General features: G+C 54.5%; 1 protein-coding gene and 1 pseudogene across 1 annotated transcript in view; one reads left to right on the plus strand and one right to left on the minus strand.

Moving 5' to 3' along the window:
• ITSN2 (intersectin 2) overlaps window positions 1-18,951 on the plus strand; it is a 92,238-nt gene that overhangs the window by 34,043 nt on the left and 39,244 nt on the right. The window contains exons 12-17 of the mRNA XM_078149207.1: window positions 282-532; window positions 7,014-7,163; window positions 9,624-9,764; window positions 9,897-9,984; window positions 11,956-12,095; window positions 18,157-18,296. Of these exons, the coding sequence (XP_078005333.1) occupies window positions 282-532; window positions 7,014-7,163; window positions 9,624-9,764; window positions 9,897-9,984; window positions 11,956-12,095; window positions 18,157-18,296 (910 nt within the window). The remainder of the gene's footprint in view (window positions 1-281; window positions 533-7,013; window positions 7,164-9,623; window positions 9,765-9,896; window positions 9,985-11,955; window positions 12,096-18,156; window positions 18,297-18,951) is intronic.
• Window positions 15,489-16,962, minus strand: LOC144455952 (endoplasmic reticulum resident protein 44-like; annotated as a pseudogene).

Raw genomic sequence — 18,951 nt, forward strand, 5'->3', positions numbered from 1 at the left:
GGAGAGTCTCTGAGGCGACTTGGCGGAAGGGGCCTGTGCAGGGACCCACGTTGGAGGGGGCAGTCCATCAGATTGGCTTCCCAGCCCTGGCAGCCAGGTGTCTGAAGAGAAATCCAGAAAAACACCGCAGCCTGACTCAGGCCCTTGTTTCCCTCTTGGACAGATCAGTCCTGCCAGCATCTTTCTTGTCAGAGGAGGATCCCCTGTCCCGTAGGAGGGAGAGACAAGGAGGCTCGGGAGCTGGGGGTTTCTGGGCATTCACCACAGTGTCACCTGTTTAGTGACCTTTGAGGACAAGCGGAAGGCAAACTATGAGCGAGGAAACCTGGAGCTGGAGAAGCGGCGGCAGGTGCTGCTAGAGCAGCAGCAGCGCGAGGCTGAGCGCAAGGCGCAGAAAGAGAAGGAGGAGCTCGAGCGCAAGCAGCGGCTGCTCCAGGAGCACGAATGGAGGCGGCAACTCGAGCTGGAGAAGCAGAGGGAGCTGGAGAGGCAGAGGGAAGAGGAGAGGAGGAAAGACGCAGAGAGACGCGAGGTAACAGCTCAGGGCTGCACCGGGGCTTCCACCTGCTGGGGCTGGGCCGCCTGGTGTCATGCTGGCACCTTCCCTCTGGTGGCTCGAGGTAACGGGCCCAGGGCCACACAGGGGCTTCTTCCCGGTGGGGCTTGGCTGCTGGTCATTATCTGGAGCTTTCTCTCTGGTGCCATGAGGTAACAGCCCAGGGCTGCACCGGGGCTTCCACCTGCTGGGGCTGGGCCGCCTGGTGTCACACTGGCGCCTTCCCTCTGGTGATGGGAGCTGATGCCCAGTGCCTCGCACACAGAAGGTGCGTAATACATTTTGATCGACTGGTTTGTCTAATAGTGGTAACAAAACCGTGAGTGAGAGCTCCCTTGATCCCAGCAAGTCGTGGCCCATCCGAGCTGGAGGGGCCCTCATGGGGCGTGGCCAAGGGGCTGAGGCCTAGTTACAAATGAGGAAGCTGGCTCGAGGTCACCGGCGAAGGAGGAACTGGACTCTGGTTCCTCTTAGTCTGTGTTCGCCTGTGAGCAGCACCCCCTGGTTGGACTGGCATCCCAAGTCCCTTTGCACTGTGGCCGCTTCCATCTCCTGATCATTCTCACCACATCCCTTTTCTTCTGAGGTCCTTCCACCTCCCCCAGGTCTCAGACTCTGCTCAGTGGAGGCTGGTCCAGGGCCCTTCAGGCTGCCATCCTGGGTGATGCTGACTCTTCAGCGTCCAGGACACAGGCTCACTGTGGGTGGATCTTGTCTTCATGGCTGTGACATATCTTTTCTCCTTTTGTTTGTTGGCTTAGGAGGGAAAGCCTGAGTTACGACAGGCTAAGCTAGGTAACCTTATGGCAGGATCGCTAGGCTTGTTGGGTCAGGAATGGGAGGCCATCCCCTCTGGGGCCTGTCTGAGCTCTGCTCATAGCTCTCCCCAGGGCGAGGGGGTGGGGGGAGGTGGAGGGGAGGCGCTGCTCACCTGCTGATCTCACCTGGGGCCCCTCTCATTGATGGGACGCTTTGCTGGGCCTCTTGCCTAAACTTGCCTCCCTTGCTCCTGGGTCTCAGCCCTTTTCCAGCCTAGACAGCTCTTCCCATGTTTGCTGACCCCGGCATCTCAGCCCAAGCCTTCTCTTGGATGAAGCAAACCTGTGGAGTTCTTCAAAACTGCCACTTAGCTGGCATTCCCTCAGCCCCACTGCCCCTGCCCTTTTCTCTGAGATGGGAATCCTAGAGCTGAGGATATCTGTGGTCCATGTGGTCTGGCCAAGGCCTGGTGCTCCCTGCTCCGTGACTTCAGCAGGTCTCCCGAAACAGCTTTTTTGAGCTCACCAACTACCAGGATCCCATGTTTTTCCCCATCGAATCCTTGAATAAACCAAGGCTAAGTGGGTCCGTCATATTAGCTGTCATCTGGTGTGTTAGCTCTCCCTCCACACTTTGTGCCATGTGCAAGCTTCATGAGGAGCCCTGGGGTGGCCCCAGCCAGGACATTGATAAAAATAGCGAGGAGCCCGAGGCCAAGCATAGTCCTTGGAGCCCCTAGTGGAGACCTCTGCCATTAACGACCCCTGAGATGGTCGTGGAACCTCTCACCATCTTTCCATAAGGGCAGCATGAGAAACTACACCTCCACCGTTGTCTTGTCACCAGAGGAAAATGTGTTTGCTCTAGCTTGTCCTGTTGTCAGTGAAGTCCTGCTGGCTCCTGGGGACCGAACAGGACAGAGCACAGTCAGAGGATCTGGGGCCTTTCCTGCCCGTCCCAGGGGTCAGCTCGGGCTCCTCTGAGACACAGAGAGAAACAGACAGTGTGCTAGAAGTGAGCTTCTCTCTGCCTCTGCCCTCACTCTTGTGCCCAAGCCCTTTGTGACTTGGAGATGAGGGACAGACAAGAGGCCGCCTGCACATGGCAGAGAGGAAGACCAGAGAGCAGGGTGGCTCACTCCCTTTCCCCCAGCCTGTCATCCATGTCGTTCACTGTGACTGATCCCCTTCTCCTCTTGCTTCAGGTTGTTTCTTGTTCCCTTATCAGGACTTGGTTCTTGAGAAGGGCCTTTCCCTCCTGGGGGAAGTTTCTGATCCCTGGAGTTCTGCCTGTCCCTTCTTAGAACCTTGGGTCTCCCTCAGTCACATGTTCTAAAAGAGAGCGCTCGCTTCCCCCTCTTGGGCGCTAGCGTTTTCCTCTGCCTTTTGAGGCATGAGATTTTCATCAGGGTAAGTTGAGAAGTCCCTTAGCCACTCTGCTCTGGGCAGAGAGAGGTTTCCAACAGAAGTCTGGCAGCCCTCTGGGCTAGGCCGAGGCTCTGCTTCTTGAGCTCATCTCTTGTGGCCTGTAGTGAGGGCCAGTGATCTCACTTACATCTCTGCCCCCGCGTGCCCTCTCCTGTGCTTCCTAAATCATCCCTCTCATCTACCCACCTTGTACTTGCCCACTGCCTTTGGACCGAGAGGTACTCGTCACCCTCCAAGTCTCAGGGACACCACGAGATCCAGTTATCGCCTTCGTTAGGTTCTCGCAGACTTTGCCCCTTCCTTGGCTGTAGACATCAGAGGCATTTAGAGTTGAGTCTTCTCACAACTAGGTCTCTAACCTAGTGGAGAGCCAGGTGGTTTTTTCTTTTCCACTTTGTTTTTTGGTCTTAGCCAAACACTTTTTCCAGGGTCCGTAGCATTTGCTAAGAGTCCGTGCGTCCTTTCCTCTGTCTCTCTGTACATATACATGTTTACATGTGTGTATGTATGAGTGTGTATGTATACATACACACACCAGACACCATGCTATGTGCTGGAAATAAATATGCCAAGAATGAATCAATCCCTTCTTGTGCAAGGAGCAAGCCTTCTTAGGAGGGAGACAGTGGGTACATAGAAAAACAGACCCAGGTGTGTGTACAGAGTGTCACAGTCCAAGGTGGCCTGGTAGGGGGCACTAACAGGAAAAGTTTCATGTTGAGCATGGTGCTTGAGCTGTGTTGGAGGCCAAGGAAGGCAGGCACAAGGCACAGTCAGTGCAAAGGTCCACAGAGGGGAGGAACGGCCAAGAGAGTGTAGCTGCATCGCTGAGCCTGGGATGGGGATTGGGGCCAGACTCCCATGGTCAGATGTGAGCTTAGGGGAAATCCACCCCTCGGGAGGCTGAGGTCATCTGGGCTGGAGGGGAGAGGGACCTGAGGCAGAGAGGCCACTTAGAAAAGGCTGCTGCCGGAAGCTTAGAGAAGGGTGCACTTTGGGGGAGGTTGGGATCCTGCAACAGGCGATGTAAAGGTTTTGTGAATTGGCCTTCATTAGCAGCCCTCCATCCAGACTTGGCTTTCTCATCTGTATTGAAAGATATGGTCCAGAAATCATCATCCCTTCCTCTGAGCCCAGTGTTCGCTTTCCTGTTTTGTGTCCAGAAACCCAAGATGAAACCCTGCTGCCCCAACCTTCAGATCTTCCCTCCTGTTCCCAGCCAGGCCTGTGTAAGGGCCCAGGCAACTGGCCAGCCTTGAGTGAGTGACTCTCAGCCACAGCCTGGACACCTGCCCAGGGGAGAGAGGCCACAGGTCTGCCTTTGTCTGCTGCTTGTTTGTAAAGCCCCTGCTCAGGGAAGGCTCTTCCATCTGCTCAGTCGGCAGAGTATGTGTGGGCCAGCTGAAGTCTCCATGTCTTCCTTCTGCAGATGAGAATTCAATTCTGCTTTACAGTGAATTGTGTGTGCCTTACCCTACTGCAGTCAGGAAGAGTCGCTAATTGGGGATGATGTGATTGGTGCAGAGGATGGTCCACATGGGTTCTCCTTGTCCTAGTCCCTGTCAGAGCGGGGTGTTCTGCCTGCGAGTCCAGGGGCTTGCCCAGGTTCCCTTGACCAGGCTGTGACCAAGGCAGAAGAACCCGAGCAACCCTGTGTCTGGTGGCTTGGAGGCCAGATCTCAGTCCACTCTCTCTATCCATTGTCTGTCAGTAACAATTGATAATGCTAAGAAAATACTCATCTGGCATATTCCTGAGACCCCAAGTCTACTTCCTTTTGGAGCTTAGACCTTTTTGGAGTTTAGAATTAGTTGCAGTGGTTTCATTGAGCTGTTTTTGCCCTTGCATGGTGACTTATGTATGGGCTGTCACGTGGTAACCAAGAAGGAACCTCTTGATGAAGGTAAACTATGGGTGAGGTACAAGTGTAGCACTTGGTGCCCAGGGAGGAGGGCCAGGGCCAGGCCACCTTCTCCTAAGTCTGTCTGTATGCATTTGGATCTGGAATAAGTTATTAAGCCCCCTCCTAACCAAGGCTTGCAGTCTCAGCCTTATGTCAAGTCAGCAAGCAGTGATTCACCTCTGTAGCACCTCTGGTTGATTTTGCCTCTGCAGCACCTCTAGTCGATTTCACCTCTGCAGCACCTCTAGTCAATTTCGCCTCTGCAGCACCTCTGGTTGATTTCACCTCTGCAGCATCTCCAATATACCCTCTTCTGTCTTCTGACCCTGCCCCCACCTTGGTACAGGCCCTCATCCCCTCACAGCTGCACTACTGCAATAACTCAATGCCGGGGCGGGGGTGGAGGGAGTCTGCCTGCCTCATGTCTCTCCTTCAGTCCATCCTTCAGCCATCAGAGTGTCACCCCCTACTCAAAAAACTCAGGAGCAAATATAAAATGCTCTGTCTGGTATTCAAAGCCCATCATTACCTGCCCCCTCCTCATTTTCCATTCTTCTTACACCTCACTCCCCAACACGTACTCTTCAGTCCAGTGACACTAGCCTCCTGGCTATTCCTCACGCTGGCATAAATTCAGTGAGGCATTCCTTCTGAAGGCGGGCTCTGGGGAAGCATTTCTCTTGTGTGAACAGGCCATGATTTGAATTGTCTAAGAGGCCGTTGGTGCCAGGATGCCAGAACTCTGGAAGGGACCCTGGCAAGCCTTTAGTTCCATGCCTCTGTTGCTTGAGAAGACTGAGGAAGCCACTTGTCATAGGGTCTTGGATTCTGAGCTGCAAGAGACCCGGGAGGAGGTGCAGAGGCTGAGGCGCACAGAGGGGAAGTCACACAAGCAGCAAATGTCAGGGTTGGCATTTGAACTCAACTCTTTTTTAAAAAAAAAAAATTTATTTTTTTATTAATTTATTTTGAGTTATCAACAATCACTTCCATAAGCTTTTGAGTTTTAAATTTTTCTCCCCCTCCCTCCCTAAGACGGTGCTCAATCTGATATAGGCTCTACATATACATTCCTATTGAACATATTTTCACATTAGTGATGTTGTAAGGAAGAATTAGAACCAATAGGAGAAGTCACAAGAGAGAGGGAACAAAACAAAACAGAAGGAAAAAGGAAGAGCAAATAGTCTGCTTCGATCTGCATTCAGACTCCATAATTCTTTCTCTGGATGTGGAGAGCATTTGCCATCGTGAGGCCTTTGGAGATGTCTTAGATCCTTGCATTGCTGAGAAGGGCTAAGTCTATCAGAACTCACCTCTTGATAGGTGCAATAATAATAGTCCCTACCTTACAGGGTTGTTGTGGGGCTCCAGTGAGATTATATTTATAAAGTGCCAGGGCCTGGCACACAGTAGGTGCTTAATCAATGCTTGTTTCCTTACTTCTGGATCTTATGTCCAGGGTGCCACTTTACCTTGCTCTTTTCATCTATTTTATGCTGCCTTTGTGCCTTTGAGCAGTTTTCTTCATCTCATTGGATGTGTCACATTCCTCACCTGGATCCAACCTTTTGGGAGGGCCATTCCAGCTCCAAATCCTATGATGCTGATAATACACATTTTTACAGCCAAGGAAGCTGGAGAGTTGGGGAGCCACCAGTCTCAGTGGGGTCTCCTCATGCCATTCCAGGGCTGTTTTGGGTTCTGTGGGCCCTTCTTCCTTGCTTTCATTTCCTTGGTGCTGTGTGGTCAGCCCTGGCATCTCTGGGGCAGAGGGCATATGGACATTCTGGACCCTTCTAATTCCAGATTGGTTTCCAGAGTGGTTGGCCCCGTTTTCAGCTCTACACGCATAGTATATCAGGAGCCTGTTTTTCTTCAGCCCTTCCAGCACTGGCTCTATCCATTTGTGTGATCTTGGCGGAATTGTTGGGTGTGAAGCTGTAGCTCTGAGTTACTCTGATCTGCATTTTTTGATTAGCAATTTGGAGCAGTCTTTCATTGGGTGTGAAAACTCTTTGTTCACCAGCTTGTCCTCTGGGCCTGGATATTTGACTTATTTTCCTATATATCATGGATAGCAGACGCTCATTTGACTTTGGATACAAAGATTTTTTCCCCCCAATCCCACATTTTCTCTTTTTGTCCTGTCTACATCGATTTCATTCATGCAAAGTGATTCCAATTTCAAGTAACCAAAGTTATTTCTTCTCTCCTTTGATTAAGAACTCAGCCTGTTGCTGCAGATTGTTTATGGTGTGACCTCAGGTTGCCTGTTCCTGCAGGGCTTCCCATGGTCTGTGGTGGGCTCTGAGGTATCATCTGAGGGTCACTTTTGTCTTCTCAGTCATTTGTTCCTTTCTTGTAGGCTGCGAAACAAGAGCTGGAGCGTCAGCGCCGATTGGAATGGGAGAGAATTCGCAGACAGGAGCTTCTCAGTCAGCGGAATAGGGAACAGGAAGAAATTGTCCGGCTGCAAGCGAGGAAGAAGGGTCTGCACCTTGAGCTGGAAGCGCTGGTGAGAGCTTATTACCAGGGTGGGCTGGGCCTTCGCCCTCAAAGAGACCTCCAAGGCCTGCAGCTGGTGCTTCAGGTGACAAGATCTCCTTGCGCCTGGGGGAGTGTGAGCAGGTCCCTTGGTGGGAGGCCCCCAAGTGCAGCATGACAGAGATTCAGGGTCAGGAATTTTGTGGCATCTGAGCTTCTCCTTTACTTTTCACTGATGCCTTTTTTGTTACATGCCAGGATAGGGTGAAGGAACTGAGTGAGAGGACATTTAACATGGCAAGAGAGCTGTCTTCCACTATCGGAGGAGAGCCTTGCTCTGTTTAGTGTGGCCCCGGGGGCAGGCTCAGGGGTAGTGGGGGAAAGTGGCAAAGGGTCAGGCCATGTTTGCGGTGCAGTCTGGGGAGCTCCAAAACAAGCCTTCTTCCAGCCTTCACATGGCGACATTCCAGCTCCCAGCTCCAGGCATTTTCGTGGGCTGACCCTCAAGCCAGAACATTCCCCTTCCTCAGTCAAGAAATATTTATTAAGCACCTACCATGTGCCAGGCCCTGGGTGAAGGACTGGGAATGCAAAAGCTGAAGGCACTCCCTGCCCTCAAGGAGCTTACAGTCTAATGGGGGGACAGCAGGTCAATAAATACATTATAACTCAGGCTTTCTATGGGAAGGTGCTGGATTTAAGAGGGCTGGAGGAAGCCTTCCTGTAGGAGGTAGGAGATTAGATCAAAAGGAAGTCAGAGAGGTCAGTGGGCAGAGCCAGGGAGAATGCCCAGACCCCGGAGATGGAGGCTCTTTTTTGAGGAGCAGCCAGGTGGGGGGCTACATCATGGGGAGAGGGGGTGTAAGAAGACTGGGAAGGCAGGAGGGGGCGGGTGATGAAGGGCTCTGAGAGTACAAGAGAGCTTTGTGTATTTGCTCCTGGAGGCCATAGGGAGCCCCTGGAGTTTACGGAGTAGATGGGGGTGGAGTGTGTGTGGCATGATTGGCCGGGGGGAGACTCAAGCAGTCGTCTGGGCATGAGGTGATAAGGGAGTAGAGCAGGGTGGCGGTACCAGAGGGAAAAGGGAGCATATTGAGGAGATGCTGCGCTGGTGAAACAAACGGGCCTTGGCGCCGTATTGGATATGAGCGAGGAGAGTGTGAACAGTCATGGATCTCTAGCTTAGGAGCCTCAGGGACTGGGAGTCACCTTGTGCAGTCACAGGGAAGGTCGCAAGGGCTGGGTTGGAGGAAAGAGCGTGAGCTCTGCGTTGGACACGTTAAGCGTGTGCGGTTGGAAACATGTGAAAGGCAGTTGGAGGTGAGAGATTGGAAGTCAGCAGAGAGCCGGGGGCAGGACAGGTAGATCTGAGAATCATCAGCACAGAGATGGCCATTAAAGGCGTAGAAATTGATGAGATCACCAAGGGAAGTGGTCTAGAGGGAGAAGAGAAGGGGCCAGGACAGGACCCAGGACAGGAGCTGAAGGACGCCCGCAGCTAGAGAGCACATACAGGAGAGAGCACAGAGGCACAGAGAGCACAGAGGAGGAGCGGCCGTAGAGGGAGGAGGAGAACCAGGAGAGAGGGTGTGTGTCCTGAAAACCTGGAGAGAAGACAGTGGCTAGCAGGGTCTGTGGCTGCAGAGACAGAGGCCAGGGAACAGGAGGACTGAGAAGAGGCCGCTGGGTCTGTCTGGTCACTTTGGAGAGAGCAGTCTTGGTGGAAGGATGAGGTGGGAGGTTGGATGGTGAGGGGTTAATGAGAAAGTGAGGAAAAAGAGAGCAGAATCTCCTGGTGTGGAAGGCCTTTTGGTGAGTTTAGCTACAGAGAGCAGAAGAGAAAGAAGATGATAGCGGGAGTAGAAGAGAAAAGGGAGGGTTTTTCAGGATGGAGGAGACCTGGGCAGGAGAGGAGAGACTAAAGATAAGTGAGAGAGCGGAATGGCAGAGGAGGTGACCTGCTGGAGGAGGCGCGATGGCGGGGGGGGTGGCCTGCTGGAGGAGGTGGGATGGTGGGGGGGTGCGACCTGCTGGAGGAGGCGGGATGGCGGGGGGGGTGTTACTTGCTGGAGGAGGCCAGATGGCAGGGGTCTCTTGTGTGGGCAGAGGGGTCAGCCTTAGTCAGAAGAGAGGCCGCTTTGTCCTGGGTGACAGAGATGAGGAAGAGGTTCCCATGGCTTCTTTGAGGTCCCACCTGATCCTCACCTCTAGCTGACAGTCTCTGTGTGTTTGTACCCGGTGTTGGCGCGATGTCTCCCCCTTTAGACCAAGAGCTCCTCAAGGGCAAGGACTGTCTTTGACCTTTCTTCATAGCCCCAGCACTTAGTGCAACAGTTGGTGCTTAATAAGTGCCTGTCATCTGCCTGCCTGACATCAGTCAGGTCTGTCACTGGAGTTTCCCCCTTTAGCTGCACAATGCTCTTTTCTTCTGGGGAAGGTTCCTAGGACGATTTTCCTGCCCTAACCATTGGCTCTCTTGGCCTTTGGACAGAATGGCAAACATCAGCAACTCTCAGGGAGGCTCGAGGACGTGCGGCAGAGAAAACAGAGTCGGAAGAGTGAGCTGGAAGTCCTGGACAAGCAGTGTGACCTGGGGGTCCTGGAGATCACGCAGCTTCAGCAGCAGCTCCAGGTGACTTGGCGGTGTGGAGGGAGGGCCCCCCGAGCCAGGCCAGCAGCACCACTCTCTCTGGCTTCATTCCTGCCTCTGCTTGAGCTAAGTGGCCCCCAGTTTGGAAATACGGTTGTTTGCTTTTTTCACAAGGAATCTCAGAACCAGCTCGTCTGTTTGGTGCCAGAGAAGCAGCGGTTACAGGACAGGGTTCAGCATCTGCAGCCGGACAGCTCAGCCCGTGAGTTTCCTGCCTGGCCTTCCCCAAGGCCCTGATGCCACCCCCTTGGCCCTGTGCTGGCCTCTCCAGCCATGCCCCTGGAGGCAGCTCTTCCAGGCTGTGTCTGAGCCCTCAGCCCCAGGCCTTGCTCACTCAGCCTCTCTGCTTTTCCTTCCAGCCCTCCCCACACCCTCCCAATGAAAAAAGTAAAGCCAAGCCCTCATAAAATGCAGGTGAACCGGCACAGTGATGCCCTTGTGGACTGTGCCCATGACTGTAGCTGTCCACCCAGCCAAGGGGGTGCTTGGGGCGAGGACTCTTCATAGCTGGGGGTCTGTGCAGTCCCTAGTCCAGGTTCCGATGGATGAGCAACAGGGGCATTTTGTGCACACACATGTCCTCAGGCTCTTTCTTGACTTTCTTAGGGGCATGGGCCCGAGAGCAGGAGGACCATTGGGAGGCTTGAGACCAAGGTATTGAGTGCCCGTGGAATTTATGGTCTTTCCAAGTCTGCTGGGCGCCTCTGAATTACTTTCATTTGTATTTCCCCAATTATCAGTGAATGAATTGTAGCCGAACGTCCAGTTTGTGTCCTCTGGTCATTTGTCAGTTGGCCGATGGCTTTTAGGCTCATAAATGTGAATAGAATATCATTGATCTGATCATTGTCAGAGAGGGCAGGGCACATTTTTCCTAGCTCACTTTCCCTTCTGGCTTGAGCTGTATTGGTTTTGTTTAGGCAAATCCTAAATTGTACAGGGTGGAAATTGTCCATTCTCTCTTCTATTTTGGAAGGCCACTGGGATTTGGTCCTATGCTGCCTATATCCATGTCTGGCATCTAGGAGGAGCAGGAGGCCTCTGAGTATTCTGGATGTTGTGCTCCTTCTGCCTAGGCCCACGTGTCATTCCTCTGGGAAGGGCCCCTCTTCCTGTCCCTCCCTCCTCTCTCTCTCCTCCTCCCCCTTCCCCTCCCCCTCCCTTCTCTCTCTTTTGCCCCCTCCCCCTCCCTCCTGTCTCTCCTCCCCCAACCATTGGCTCCTTTCTGTGATGCTCTCAAGGAGGGAGGGAGGAGGACAGGAAGAAAGGCCCAAGTTCTAGTCCCACTTTAAATGCTCACTAGCTGTGTGGTCCTGGATGAATCAGTAAACTTCTCTGGGCCTCAGTTTTCTCCCCTTTTTGGAAAAAGGGGTGAGACTAGCTCCAGCCTCATAGGATTGACGAGATGATATGTGGAAAGTGCTTTGCTGACCTTAGGGCACTGCAGAACTTCCAGTTAACATTACTGTTGACTTCCATGGCCATGCATGCAGGCTACTCAGAACTCCAGAGCTGGCCCCAGCAAGCTGGGCTTGCAGGAGCTCTGCATGACCCCGGGTTTGTCCTGTCTTGTGGCCTCTCTTTGACCTCTTTTTGTCTCCCTATCACTTTGCACAGTGTGTGGCACATAGTAGGTGCTTAATAAACGTTTTGGGGTTTTTGTGTTTTGGAGGCACTCGGTGTTGAGCGACTCACCCAGAGTCACACAGAGAGCGAGTGTCTGGGGTTGGTCTTCCTGACTCCCCAGGCCAGTGCTTTATCCCCTGCACCACCTAGCTGCCCCTTGACCAGCGTCAGAGAAGGTCCCTCTTGGGCCCTGCCTGCGTTTCCTTCCTGCGCCTCAGATGGCAGCAGAGCCAGGTCCCGCCTGCCGGCTGCCATCCAGGGCCCACACCCTCTGTATGCCAGGCACTGTGCTAGGCCCATACAAATAAGCTGCTGCTATCACACCTCATTTTTGTATGAGGGAACTGAGGCAGGCAGAGGTCTGATGACTCACTCAGGGCCCCCAGCTAGGAAGCATCCGAGGCCAGATTTGCACTGAGGCCCAGCACTTTTAATGGGGATGACCCCGGCGGCTCCCCGCTCTCCCTCGTCAGGGCCCCACTTGAGCGCCACAGGCTCGTGGGGCCCCCACCGCTAGTGATTCCACACAGGTACGTGTGCATTTCAGATCTGGGAATTGACGCTGTTCACAAGAAGTCCCTGGAGAAGGAGAGTCTCTGCCAAAGGCTGAAGGAGCAGCTGGACACTCTGGAGAGAGAGACGGCTGCCAAGCTGTCTGAGATGGACACCTTCAACAATGAGCTGAAGGTAAGCCCCTCAAGGGGCTCCAGGCCCTCAGGGCTGGCTCTGCATGCTCAGGTCGGGCTCATCGTCTTCACCCCCTTGGTGCTGGCGGTCTCAGGTTCGGTTTACAGAGGCCTTTGGAGCAGGACCTCGGCCCCCCAGCTCAGCTGAGGCTGGCCAGGGTGAAGGGAAAAAAGCACTGGGGCAGCTGTGACAAGCCCCGCCTTTGTGCCGGGTGGATTTCAGTGATCGCGGCCCTGGAGCCCCGTGTGACTGAGTAGTGGTGGCCTGTGGCCCTGGCCTTCTCTGCATGAGCCGAGCCTGGAGCACAGGGCCCGTGCAGTCAGAGGCTGGCTGCCATGTTCGTGCTCCCCAAAGTAGGGGGTAGCCCTGGCTCCATCGTGTGGCGGAGGAGCCCGGAGCCCACTTGTCTGATAGCTGCCCGCCGGCAAGTGGCTGGAGGAGCGTGGGAGGATCGGGCCCAACGTGCCGCGCTGGGCCGTGCCGGGTTAATTGCACTTTTTGTCTGCCTTATCTTTCAGTGTGTGACTGTGGATGACTCTATGCTGCGGTGCCTTTTCTCCCTGCTCAGCTGTCTCCACCACCTCTTCCTCTTACTTAAGGTTACTCTCCCACCTCGGGCTCGCTTTCCGGGAGTGACGTCTCGGCTCTCTCTGCCTTCCCCTGCCGCACAAGCCATGGGGACCTTTTTTCTTTCTGCTCGCTTTCCTAGCCTTCTGCTCTCTGACCGGCCGTGCCCCGAAGCTAGACACATGGCCCTCTGGCTCCCTTTCTCTTCAGGAGGCCAAACCCTCCACTGCTCCCGGCTCCCCGCCTCGTGGGGGGTTGAGAAGGGAATGGGCTGAGCCCACGCTCATGGGAGCTGGTGTCGGGGGCGAGTCAGTGTTTGAGCGGAAAGCGGGGTCTGGGAACCAGGTCTCCAGGGGCAGAGTGTTTGGTTTGTCAGGTAAGACAAAGACATGGGGTTCGGGGCTGCCCTGTCCTGGCAGGAGGCTTCGGCTCCTTTCCCCTTCCTGTTGACAGCCTCTCTCCTGCCTCTGCCCCTGGCCCTGCACCCCAGCTCTCTGCCAGGCCTGAATGTCCTCTTCCCTCCCCCCTCTTCTCTGTTCCAGGGCCCTTCTGCTAGTCAGCCTCTCCCTAAACTGTGGTTTTTAGTTAATGAGTGCCAAGTGAGAGGCGGTCCCTGCCTCCGAGGGACTTCTGTTCTGATGAGGAGCGTTTGGATTGAGGCTTCCCAGGGGCCGAGGCAGACGGTGGCCAGGGGAGAGAAGTGCGGTTGACTGCTGGGCAGGCCCATGGCGGGCGAGTGTGTCCTCCTTCCTCCCTAGTCCTGTACACTTAGCAGGTCACACGTGTGCCGGTCAAACAGAAACCCCTCGAGGGGAAGAGCCATTGGCTTACCTGTCAGTAAAAGGTGGGGCAGAGGTCAGCATCTCTCAAGCCCTTGCCAGCCCTGGGCTACCCAGGCCTCCTTGTAGTTCTGTCCTTCTGTCTGCTGCCTCTTAGGGGATGGGGGGAGGAAGCACCTTCTGTGGGCCAGGGCTAGTCAACCACCCGAGGTCACTGAGCCCAGTGCCCGGTGAAAGCGCTGGCTTCTCCATGTCCTGGCTCCTCTGCCACATTTGACATGCTGGTGTCCCTTTCCATTGCTCTGCTCCTCTTTCCTCCTCTCCCCATCCTGTGGCCTCCTGGTGCATCTCTCAGCTCCACTCTCTCGTCTGACCCTCCCTCCTTCAGAGCTCTGCTCACTTCCTGGTCATGTTGCTCCCCCTGCTGATAAGTAAAACAGGTCTGTCATTGGTTTTGTGGCTGGGGATGTGCTGACAGTTAAAACTGTACCTGCCTTGGAAGAGCTTATGTTGTGTAGGGGGAACCACACGTCTGCTAAAATCAGTCCAAAGAGAGAGAGTTGCCTAAGGGGGTCTGTTTGGAGGTGCCCTGAACTGCATTGTGAAGGAGCTTGTTGGGGGGTGTGACAAAGGATGCCTTCCAACTTGCATAGAGGCAGAGGCTCAGGGCTGTGTGTAGGTTGGGAGCTGGGCTGGTCAGCAGGAGCCCTCCCGGGACTCGGACCCGTCTCCACCACAGCTGTGTGGATGGCAGATGGGAGGGGGAGTGCTCGCATGCAGGAAGACCAGCCAGGAGGCTCTTGCGAGCAGTCCCGAGGGCAAGGGGGCAGCTGTGGGAGCGGGCATGAGGGGACCCCTGCGGCGGATGCTGGCTCAACGATATGAGCATTTCTGGGTCTGTGCCCCCCACGTAGCCCGCCCCAGCAACTGAAAATCCGTGGAGCATAAACAGCTGCCCCAGCGCCTGCCCAGAGGAGGGAGCGGGAGTCCTGGTGGATCAGCTTAGTTCCCCAACATGGGCTTCTCTGTGCTTTGTGTTTCCTTGTTTCTTCTGAATTTATAGTAATGTATCATTTCCTGATCAGTGGGAGCCCACTGTGTCTCCACCAAAATGCTGCCCGCGTCTGTGCATGTGTATGTGTGCACGTGTGTGTGTGTGTGTGTGTGTGTGTGTGTGCACGTGTGTTGTGTGTGTGCGCGCGCACGCGCGCACGCATGCATGTGGTTCATCCAAGGGGCCCGTGCTGCAGTCCCTGAGCCCTTGGTGTCTGTGTCCTATCACAAACCTCTGGTCTGGCATCAATCCAAATCATGGAAGACGCCTTCTTCCAGGCGCGAGGCTTCTGTGCTCCATCCAGGAATGCAGGGTCCTGCTGATGCTTGCCAGCTTTCGCCAGATGAGGGCCCAACTGCCAGGGTCAGCGAGGAGAGTGGAGAAGGCCTCTCCCAGACTTGGTCTAACCTGCCCCACAATGGTCCAACTTGGTTTCATTTCTGAGGGGTCTTGGGCCCCTCCAGCAGGCCAGGCTGCAGACTGGCTAGCCTGAAAGGGGCGGGGATCACAGAGGACCACAGAGCAGCCATCAGCCATGGCACGTAGCACCTTCCAGGCATTCTCCAGGATGTTCCCGAAGCCTGGGGGAAGATCAAAGATTCCCCTCTCCCATGGGGCTGTATTGGCATTCTCGCAGCAAGGGAACCAGACAGGGGAAGGCCCGCCAGACAGGGAGCCCCCAAGCAAAGTTGGGCAGCTCTCAGCGGGTCGGCCTACTGACCCTGAGGATAGAAGGGGAGGGAAGGAAGCTAGATGGGGCATCAGGCCAGTGGGAGTCAGATGTCTCCAGTGGTCAGTAAGAGGCTTCTGAAGCTTATCCCAGGGATGGGTACTTGATCATACTAAGCTCCTGCAGGAACTTCAAGACCAGGGTGACTCCAGACAGTTGTATTTAATAGGAAGGCATGGAGATATAGACCAGGTGGGAAACTTAGAGGTGCAGAAAATCCCTGCCAAGCTCCTCCAGGGGAGGGCAGGGACCAGGCACTTAGGTTACTGATTGATGGCCTGGTCCACAGGGAGGAGCGGAGGATTTGAGTGACAGGCCTGGCTGTCCCGGCTGAGGTTATCAGGGTCACATCTGAGTACTAGTTTTTGAAAGGAACTCTCTGGTGGACTTATTGTTACATCTTGAATGTGCTGTCCAAGGGCAGCATCAGTGGGATCAGGGCCTTGATGGAATTCTCTGCAGTTTTCCAGGATGCACGTCTAATACCAACTATTTAAGCTGTTTGGAATCGATGAATCCCCATGTCTGGAAAGACACGTGTGTGCCTGAAGCTGGCGGAGGCTCTTCCTGGGCAGTCTGCTGGAACCTTCTGTCTGTGCACAAGTGGGGGTCCAAGTTTGCCAGTTCTTTGTGCCTCTTTCACCTGTTAGCTGCCGGGCTCCTTTGTTCTGGAACACATCCAGACTCACTGTGTTCTCTCTCGCTTGGAAAAGCATGAGAAAAGGCAGTCCTCCTTTGTCCGTTCCTCTCCTTTTTCCCGAACAAGAGGAACACATTTATCCCTAGTCCAAGCATAAGCCAAGTCAGACTGTGTTAGCGGTCCTGGGCACACTGTGTTGGGAGTACACTCCTGGGGTTCATAGATGGTTTCAAAATAGACTCAAATGCAGAAAAGAAGATGTGATCATTGTGCAAAACATGTGCTGCAGAGGTTCTGTCCCCCGAGGCCTTGGGTTCAGAATATGCTGTGATTGTCAGGAGCTTCTGACCAGGGTCCCTCTTGTGTGGCTGTCACTGACCTCTGACCCCGGATTCTGTCTCTGTCGTCATTCCCCTCTGGGACAGTTTGCTGGTTGTCTCTTCCGGCTGTTTCTGCGCACTGATCTCTGTCTACTCGGGCAGACACTACTGATTTTTGTTTGGCGTTCTTCCTTAATGACGCTGGAGGTTTCCTCAGAGATTGGATGTAGCATGTGTCTGAATCGACACCAGTCAGCATAAAAATCAACTGAAACAATACCTGTGTTGTTCAGAATTTCATCTAAATTTCTACTCACCTGATAATGGAGTAAAAGTCTAAGATACCAAAAGCAGCAGGGAGCGTCAGAGGTGCGGGGAGGGCGGGAAGATGGCAGCTTTCATTGTAGCGACGGGGTCTCAGGTGGGAGAGAGGCAGACGTGGTGGCTGCAGCAGCTGTGGTGCCTTGTCCACTTGACCCAGGGCTCCAACAACTAACCCCAGCCTCCTTTCCTAACTAACTCTTTCTTGGGTTGAGGGAGAAGAGGTCGGAGAGTGAAGTTGGGTTAGGGGATCACAGCCTGAGAAAGTACTGAGGGGTTGGAGCTGAAATAGGTCTGGGTGGGGCAGGGCTTAAGGACAGCGGGAATGTGGGCAATGGAATGAGGATGGGCAGTGGGGTCATGCGGAGACCTGGCATGGGGCTGAGGAATCAGGACCAGCAGGGCTGGGCTGGAGAGGATGGAGAGGAGGGGGTGTGGCAGGGCCTGGGGGTGCATCCTGGAAGGCGAGCTGAGTTTGTCCTCAGAGGACTGATCTGAGATTCACTAGAGGTGTTGTGGTTGCTTACTAGTTTTGAGTCACATCCGGCTCTTCATGACCCATTTGGGCTTTTCTTGGCAAAGGCATTGTAGTGGTTTGCCATTCCCTTCTCCAGCTCATTTTACAGGTGAGGAAACTGAGTCAAACAGGGCACAGTGACTTGCCCAGGGTCACACAGCTAGTGAGTGTCTGAGGCCGGATTTGAACTCGGAAAGATGAGTCTTCGTGACTCTAGGCCCAGCGCTGCATGCACTGTGGCGCCCCCTAGCTGCCCTATTAGAGACAGGTTGCTCTTTGGTGTCTTTAGTGTAGGGGCTCCCCCACACTGGGATCTCCAGGCAGAGGTTGGTCCATACAATGTGGAGATGACTCTTGTCAGGAGCCGCTTAGATAAGACTTTCTGAGGGCAGATGGGTGATAAGAGAGACCGCATAGTCAGAGCAGGACTGAGAAAACACCATTGGGTGACTTTGCAGTTGTCCCAGATCAGCATTATGGCTGGAGAAAGCATCTTCAGTGGCGTGAGCAGGGAGGGAGGGAATGTGGACCAGTGGGTGCTTCAGAAGCTGGAGAATGTCCAGGAGAAATTTTAGAACCTGGCCACGTTTAGTCTTGAGGAGGGAGAGTGTATGTGTCTGTCTGTGTTGAGAGTGATGACCAAGGTCTGCTGTGGAGGAGCTGAGACCACCCATCCTGCTCGCTGTCACTCTTTGTCAGGGGTGCTTTAGCAGTCAGCCGTGGGTGAAAGGGGATGTCTTCCAAAGGCCCTTCTAGGGCTGACATTCCAAGGCTCCAGGAAGCTCCTTCTGCACTTAATTCAGGCCTTTAGTGAATTGGTGATCAGATACGCACAGTGTGAAAATCCAGGTCGCTCGCTGACAACCTACTTCCCACCCAAAGACACGACCAGAAGGCAGTTGGTCTCCAGCTTTTAAAAACGGGCTCTGAAAGAATTCTTGGGGACCCAGATTCTCCCCTTTCCTAGCTTGCACAGGGGGCTAAAATGATGGCAGTCCCACCCTTATTCCCACCCGTAGGAAGAGCCTCTGTCTGCAGGTGCCGCCCGGCTGTGGGATGGGATGGGAACCACTGTGGTGGAGGTCCGGGTTCACACTATTCCAGTCTCTTGACTTTTCCTTCTTGTTCCTCAGGAGCTGAGAGAAAACTACAACACGCAGCAGCTGGCCCTTGAGCAGCTCAATCTGATCAAACGGGAGAAGTTGAGAGAGATCGAAAGGAAGAGGGCCGAGGCGGCCCAGAAGAAGAAACTGGAGGAGGAGGCGGCTACTAGGTGAGGTGGGCCATGGGCCTTCTGTCCCTGGCCGGGCACTAGAGGCCTCTGTCTGGGCTCATGGCTCCTGTACTCCCCCTGGACCAGCACTGGGGGCCCTGGGCTCCTCTCCCGCAGGAAAGGCTGGAATGTGCAGTTGGCCAGGTCCTCTCACACCTCCCTCCCAAGACTGAGAATTGAATGGGCCCCAAAGCCAAGAAGCGTTCACTCCTCGTGGGCGGTGCTGCCCTGCTTCAACCCCTCTTTCTGTTTGGACATTGAGAAGGCCAGTCAGTGGGCCTTGAGCTGCATACCGTACACAGCACGGTCATGGAAGCTCTTAAGGGCAAGCCTACTTGTGTCTGGTGGGATCCTCAAGACCCAGCCTAGTACCTGGCCCAGCGCAGGCCCTGGGAAGGGTCTCCTGGTCTGTGGCCTAACTCGGGGGCAGGCCAAGGGCCCAGGCCAGATTGGTAGGGCCGCCATGGCTTAGCGGCCATGAATTACTGCGATGTCTAGGCACTGGTCGAGCTGGGCACCACCTAGGGTTGGGTCCTAGTGTCTTCTTCCTTGGGGTCAGAAGGTCAGAAAGGGCCCCTCAGGGAGGCTTTCCCAAAACCCTCCCCGGTTTCTTCCACTACAGAAGTAGTGAGGACAGAAAGGGTCCAGAAGGATC

Source organism: Phascolarctos cinereus, unplaced genomic scaffold, assembly GCF_003287225.1.
Source record: "Phascolarctos cinereus isolate Bilbo 61053 unplaced genomic scaffold, phaCin_HiC Scaffold_2;HRSCAF=192, whole genome shotgun sequence".
Classification (NCBI taxonomy): Eukaryota; Metazoa; Chordata; class Mammalia; order Diprotodontia; family Phascolarctidae; genus Phascolarctos; species Phascolarctos cinereus.